General features: G+C 37.5%; 1 protein-coding gene across 1 annotated transcript; it reads right to left on the reverse strand.

The window, feature by feature from the left end:
* Window positions 1-998: 998 nt before the first annotated feature.
* LOC142168859 (uncharacterized) lies at window positions 999-1,491 on the reverse strand. Its single transcript, XM_075230026.1, has 2 exons — window positions 1,141-1,491; window positions 999-1,025 (listed from the first exon to the last, which is right to left on the reverse strand). The coding sequence occupies exons 1-2, from the start codon at window positions 1,489-1,491 to the stop codon at window positions 999-1,001; spliced, it is 378 nt and encodes a 125-aa protein (XP_075086127.1).
* Window positions 1,492-7,852: the final 6,361 nt, after the last annotated feature.

Below are 7,852 nucleotides of genomic sequence, written 5' to 3' on the forward strand. Positions count from 1 at the left end.
CAGCAGTTTATAAAAAATATTTTTAGTAAACTGTACTAAAAAAATTCATCACGCAAGAATCCAATACACCAATAAATCAATATGTAATATAAAACTTGAAGAAATCTATGACATATTGTTATTGCAGTAATTGAAATCAGAACATGAACTAATTCCTACGTGGAGCATTTCTACAAGTACGCTTATTATGTCCTCCATGCCCACATATACTACACGAATGTTGATTTTTCTTCTACAACAATTCACTAAACGGCTTACCGCGCTTCTTCTTTGGCCTTCCAGGAGATCTTTTCCATTTTGGTGGTAAGACAACTTCCTCTGATATATGTGCTGGTATATTCCATTCATTTCGATCAGGCAGCGGATACACGGGCATCTCGTATGTCATTACAACAGACTTTGGTTTGTAATAGTCCGAGCAATAATCTTCTAACATTAGAAACTTGCTTTTCAAGACAGCCCAAGCATGTGGTCATGGTAATTCGTCAACTTGGAACCGCCCACAACTGCACTTTTCCTCTAGGAGGCAAATGGTATAATTCCTTCCTTCATCGTTCACCATATGCAAGTGTTCAGTCGATGGTACAACCTACATTAAACTGAGAAATATAAGTTTTGGACATTTGTAAAAAGTCATATATATCTCAAAGAATAGACGTATTAAATACAGTATACATGTATACAATAAAAAAAGTTTTAATATACAGCATGTCAACAAATATTAAACTTTCAGAAATCTAAATATAATATATGTATGTATGAAATACAATGACATACAATGAAATATATGTAATACAATAGAATACAGACTATATTTAGACTGACAGACTATTAAAGATGAACACATTTAACTGAGGAATACAGTGATATACATCAAAATATAGTCTATCTGCTAGGAAATGCATCTAATTTGAAACAAAACCATTGAATACAACCAATGAAATGCAAATGTATAAACAAGTAATGTATATGTATAATAACCAGTTTCTAAAACCGTTTCATAAAACAGAATACATGCACAAGTGCTATAATACAATGAGCATGCAGTATGTTAATAGTAAAAATTGTATCAGAAATAAATACATGTTATACCAGGCCTAAATACATGATGCAAGGACTTAAAGCAAAAAAAGAACTTACAGTCATACATGTAGACATTGCCTCATTCAAAGTAAGCATCTCCTGGTACTTTTTCCCAAGCGTTGTGTACGTGTGTGAAGCTTCTTTCCAATTGCTGCAATTCCAACGTCCAAACATCTTCCTAACTTCTTCTAGGAAGTCGTATATTGGCAATTCTCTTGCTGATACAAGTGCAATATTGATTGATTCAACAATAATTGATGTCATGGTCCATCCCCGGTTAACATGTGCATACAACCTAGCCCACTTTTCGTATCTAGCTAATTCCAAGTATTCTTTCACCCGAATATCTACCTTCTCCACCTTTTCCATTAGACTATCAAATTCATCCTGAGTGTATGATTTTGCCATCGAGAAGTATATCTCGCTCAACTTTGAATGACTCTTTTTGACTTTCTTATATACGTTGTTCCATAGATGCCATATACAAGCAAAATGGGGTACCGTAGGATACACTCTCGATACAGATTTGATGATGCTCTCATTCCTATCTGAAATAATGCACATGTTTTCCCTCTCACCATGTACTTCATTGAATTGCTCAAAGAGCCACAACCAAGCAACATCGTTCTATGAATCAACAACACCATATGCTAGTGGCATTATATGACCTGTAAATACAATTTCATACATATTAAAAATATATCATTCAATTTGTATTAGGCAGTAAACTTAACAAATTTTATTATAATCCATATATATTATTTTTAACAGACTCACCTGCACCATCCAACGTGCTAGCCGAGACGAATGTCCTTGTGTATGCCGATTTTCGGTGGTTCGTATCCACAACCACGATGGGTCTACAGTGATCGAACCCCTTTATAAAAGCATACAACGATATATACAAATACATGAACTCATTTTTGGTGATTTTACCATTGTAATATGTGAACCAGGATATGTCATATCCATTGTATATAAGTACCCTGGTAATTTATTGTATGAATCAACCGGTTCACCTCTCAAAAAATTCATTGCCTTTTCTTTAGCCCGCCACGCCAACATATAACTAACATCTACACCAAAGTCTGATTTCACATCATTAATTATATCCTTTGGGGTGTATTTCCTCTTATGATTAGTAAACTTGGACTTAATTATACCACCAATAAGGCTACTACTTGCTTGACGTTGCTCATACACCTTATCCTTCAACGGACTTGTATGCTTATCATTTAATTCCCTCACTTTGAACATTTGTGATTCGTTAATGCTAGAAGCCTTAAATCGCCATTCACAATCCTCTGAAATACATAATAATGTATAGCTGCAAATACATTTATGTAATACATACGATCAGTTATGTATGGATATAAAATATAAACAAAAACTACAACTGATTTGTCTATATACACCCAACATTTTCATTTGCAAACAAAGTTGTTTATATGAAAACATACAATAAAATACAATGTTTGTTTTTGAATATACTATAACTTGTTTTTTGAATACATATGAATAAAGTGTTACATATGTATACATGATTACAGAATGCACTCATATACATGTAAATACAATGTTACATATATATACATGATTAGATAATACACTTATATACATGTGAATACAGTGTTACATATGTATACACGATATAATTGTTTCAGAAAATTCAAGTACATAAACACTAATACACGAAAAATAGAACGAAGGAAATCATATATTATGAAATATATATATTATACATGCTGTATTTTTAAATTTTTTGCCATGAATACATTATACAAAAATTCATAAAACATATCCATACAATTGAATAAAACATGTTGTTCAACAGGTTGTAATTAAGAACACTCAAACCTGATAGCATTAGACCTATCAACCCAGAATTGAAACCTTTCTGCAATTGCATAATTCTCAATCACCACTTTCAATGTGGCCTTATCCTTATATACTTGTCCATCTATGACCTCTATTTAATTAGTTTTTGAAATAATCAAATCACTTTTCAGTTCGAACACCTCAATTGGTTCACCTAAATTGACTGACTCAAGAGCAAGTGTATCAATTGTATCAAATTTACTCACCCCATCTACTTCGTATATTTGCATTAGGCTGTCTTAAATTAAACTACCTCCAGCTATAACTTTTTTGTCCATTGTTGTTATACACAAAGGATACATCCCGAATTCTCTGTTCTTTTCAACTCTACATACACCCTGCAACCTATGTCGTTGTGTATTTATATTGGCGTGCAATTTTATTCCACTTTGTATTCAATTTTAATTGACTTTGAGCTCAAATCTATGGCAAATTGCTTCGAAATTGAAGTAACCAAATCATTGTACGACGCATACTCCTTTATTAGTATCCCCTCAATTGAATAATTAACATAGTTATTCTCACTGTTCCACTTTCCAGAATGACACAGTAGCACGGTTAAAGTTTCCATATGTAAAATTGAATTTCAGTCTATTTCTGTTTATACTTGTATGAATTTCGAATAATATCAGTGTAATGACCCGATCGATCATTTTGAGATCTAGCACATCATTCAGCGATTTGAGACCCTGAGCAGATTTACTTCAGGTATTATGACTTGAACGTGTGGTCAGAATTGAATTTCGGGAAGTTCAGAGTTAGTTTGGGATGAAAATTCTAATTTCGGAAGCTTTAAGTTGGAAGAATTAACTAAGGTTTGATTTTTGAGTAAACGATATCGGAATCGGGATTGGAAGGTTCCAATAGGTTCGTATGATGATTTTGGACCTGGGCGTATGTCCGGTTCGGGTTTTGAATGACCCGGAAATATTTTGGTTCCTATTGTGGAAGTTGGCATTTTGGAAGGATTTCATAAATTTGGGATGGAGTGCATTTCAATGCTATCAATGTCCGTTTGGGATTCTGAGTCTGGGAATAGCTTCGTATGGTAATTTTGGTATTGGGAGCGCGTCCGGATGTGGATTTGGAGGTCTGTAGGTCATTTCAGGGTCATTTGGCGAAAGTTGGAACTTTGAAGGTTTTTGATAAGTTTGACCGGAAGTGGACTTTTTGATATCAGGGTCTGATTCCAATTCTGGAAGTTTGAGTAGGTTCGTAATGTCAATTATGACTTGCGTGCAAAATTTGAGGTCAATCAGACGTGATTTGATATGTTTCGGCATTGATTATAGAAGTTGAAGTTTCAAAGTTCACTAAGTTTGAATTGGAGGGTGATTCGTAGTTTTGATGTTGTTGGGAGTGATTTGATGCCTCGACTAAGTTTGTAATGTATTTTAGGACGTGTTGGTATATTTGGTTGAGGTCCCGAGGGCCTCGGGTGGATTCCGGATAGTTAACAGATCAATTTTTGGACTAAAGGAATAATGAGGCAGCTAGTATCTGGTGTAACCGCACCTGCGAGGTTTTGGCCGCAGGTGCAGAGCCTCAGAAGCGGCCATAACGGGCGCAGGTGCGATTTTAGTTGAGCAGTGCTGAGACCGCAGATGCCGTTATCTTGCCGCAGAAGCGAGACCATACCCGCGGAAGGGAAGGCGCAGAAGCAGCGGCTGGAGGGCATCTCTGCAGAAACGCAATAATTGCCGCACCTGCGGAACCGCAGAAGCGGTCAAGTGACCGTAGGTGCGAGAATTCGAGCTGGGCAGTGAGGTTTCCTTTAAAACGGGATTTGGCCCATTTTCCACTTGGTTGGGCGATTTTAGAGAGTTTTAAGTGGGGGTTTTCATCATCTATGCCAAGGTAAGTTATTCCTATCCTTTGCAAGTTAAATACACGGTTTGTATAAGGATTTAAGCATGAAAATTAGTAGAAATTGTGGGGGGATTTTGGTAGAAAACCTAGAAATTATATTTTTGGATTTTGACCACGAATTTGGGAATGAAATTGAGAATAAATTATATATTTGAGCTCGTAATGCTATGGGTAGTGTTTATCTTCAAACATTTTCGGAAATATTTGTGTTCGTAATGCTATGGGTAGTGTTTATCTTCAAAAAATTTCGGAATCTGGGCACATGGGCCCGAGGGTGATTTTATCGACTTTTCGAGCGGAGTAGAAAATTGTTATAAATTGATTAATTATGAGTATTAGAGTACCTTTTGATTGGGTTGCATCTTAATTGACTAGTTTTGGAGCGACGGGAATCAGTTTGAGGTGTTAGAGGGCTTTGGAGCCGGTTATGAAATTTCGGAGCGAGGTAAGTCTCCTGTCTAACTCTGTGAGGGGAAAATTACCCCTAGGCGATATGTTTGATATGTGCTACTTGTTGTGGTGACTACGTACGCGTAAGGTGACGAGAGCCCGTGCGTAGCTACATTCATGTTATTGTCCGGGTAGACTTAGGTTCACATCATGCTATAGATGTACAATTTGAGTAGTCTCTCACTTATTAATTCCCCTGCTTTACATTCTATTTGAGACTAGACTTACTATTGTATAGACTTCACGATTTCACGATTAGACCCGGAGTAATTTTACTCTTCTTACGGCATATTTCCGTGATATATATACATATATGTTTTGTTGAAAGTGTTTTGTTAAAGAAATTACAACTCACACGTTTATTCGTGAGTGGGGCCAAGGACCCGTCAAAGCCTCTTATTCTTATGGGATCGGGTCGTTCGCCTCGACAGGATTTATGTACCACACTCTCATATGAGAGGGCCGTTCGCCTCGGCAGTTAATAGATGCATCTATGGTTCGTGCCGTTCAACCCTCGGCAGTGCACAAATTTATTATTATGTTGGATCGGGTCGTACGCCTCGACATTTCCTATATCATATCCTCAAGTAATCGTGCGTAATATTTGGAAAACACCCAGAGTATCTGTGAGTTTTCCCGATTTGGGTTATGAAAATCTATCTGATGAGATCCACTATATTTATATATATGCTCCGGTTAAGGAGGGAATTTCAAATGGAGAGCTTGAGTTTCTCGTAAAGAGGGGTATTTGTACCACATGATCTATACTTGTTTATCTCATTTGTTTGCTCTGCCTCATATTTACTTACCTCTTTATTGTACATGATATTATTGGACCACTAGTAAGTGTCGATGTCGATCCCTCGTCACTACTCCTCCGGGGTTAGGCTAGATACTTACTGGGTACACGTTGATCACGTACTCATACTACATTTGCTGCACAGTTTTGTGCAAGTACATATGTGACTAGTGGTCTTGTGAGAGCAGAGGCGTGTATGCATGCGAGGATTTACGTAAGCTGCATTCTATATTGCGACCCGCAAACGGCAGAGTCTCCTTCAGAGTATTTATATTTCTCCTGTCCAAATTTGTATTCCTGACAGATGTTGTATTTTATTTTATATTCCTAGTTGATGCTTGTGACACCGGATTTTGGGATGATTATGGGTTGTTATGTATTGAATTCGTTAGAAGTATTATTATTTACTCTGTAAATCCACATTCTTTACCATTTAAATTGAAGGAAAATATGATTTCAAAAATAATAAAAATAAGAACCTAATTAAGTAATTATTGTTGGCTTGCCTGACAGTGGTTTCCGGCGCCATCACGACCCTTATTGGATTTTGGGCCGTGACAACATGGTATCCGAGCACTAGGTTCACTTAGGTCTCACGAGTCATGAGCGAGTCTAGTAGAGTCTTGCGGATCGGTACGGAGACGTCTGTACTTATCTTCGAGAGGCTACAAGACTGTTATGAGCACTTCCCTTCTTGATTCCTCATCGTGCGATTTGATTCCTTTGAGGCTTATGCCTCCATTTACTTCCCATTCAATCTTATGCGACGTGAAGCGCTTGTTATAAATTTGGAATCAAGGAATTGTAATGGCACTACTGATGTAGAGTAGGATGTTTCTCCCTGCGTATTCGATTGGGCTGATGTCATTGCCTTGTGGAAGGATGTTCTGTCATCTCAGCTCTAGCTATATTTCTGATAGTTTTGGGGCGATGCACCAATTGCTATGATGTTCACGAGTTGTTATCGCACAATATTAAAGTAATGGTAGGATACTTGTCTACGTATAAGGGCAATGAATGAATTAAAAGAAGGTTTTTCTCAATGCGTGATTTGGAGGTTCAGTATTTTATTTCCAGCGGAGGGAAAGACAATCGGACTAAGAATGTTCAGGTTGGATTGATGGAGTAAAGAGACTTGTTATTTTTGAGTGTAGTGGAATCTTCATCCGAGATGTAGTGTCGTCGTCCTTGATTGAATATGTTAAGTTTGCCGGTGTTATGGCCTTGTTCAAATCACCTTTGGTGCAGAGTATTGTGAATGGTACCGGGGAAGCGGCTGTCAGATATCGTAGTGGGCTGTAGTTCAGAATTGAATTGGTAATCCTAATGTTGATGGCTCAAGAAGGATGATCTTCGGAGAGGTTTAGAGTGGTAGCGATCTATTGGTTCAAGTGTTATAGAGATGGATTTGGAATTGGGGCAACAACTGGGCAACAGAGGATGAGGAAGGACACATGGGAGGTGTCTTGCGGTGGTTAAACTTCTAGAAGGCCAAGTGTAAGAAAACAGAAGTCGAGTAGTTGGTTAAAGGAGAGGGTTTGACCAACGTGGGAGAGTGACAGAGTAGCATATGGGTTCTGGGGTAGGATAGCCACATGCCTTGAGAGAAGCTTATGGCAATTTGGGAATCGTGATGGGCAGTGACTAGGACCATGGATTTTATTTGGATGCAACATGACTTCGAGTTTGGAATGCGTTGTTGGACTTTTAGCTGATGTCATTGGGGAAGAAGGAATCTTGGCGGGTCCCAGGGTTATGTAATTATAGCTTCAA

The sequence above is a fragment of the Nicotiana tabacum genome, chromosome 14, assembly GCF_000715075.1.
Source record: "Nicotiana tabacum cultivar K326 chromosome 14, ASM71507v2, whole genome shotgun sequence".
Classification (NCBI taxonomy): Eukaryota; Viridiplantae; Streptophyta; class Magnoliopsida; order Solanales; family Solanaceae; genus Nicotiana; species Nicotiana tabacum.

What these genes read in the sequence shown, in the direction of transcription:
- LOC142168859 (XM_075230026.1), bottom strand. Translation starts at nt 1,491, where the DNA reads ATGGCAAAATCATACACTCAGGATGAATTTGATAGTCTAATGGAAAAG. An exon ending in CAATGTCTACATGTATGACT is followed by an intron (nt 1,026 to 1,140) that starts GTAAGTTCTTTT and finishes ATTGTATTATAG; the next exon opens with CACTTGTGCATGTATTCTGT.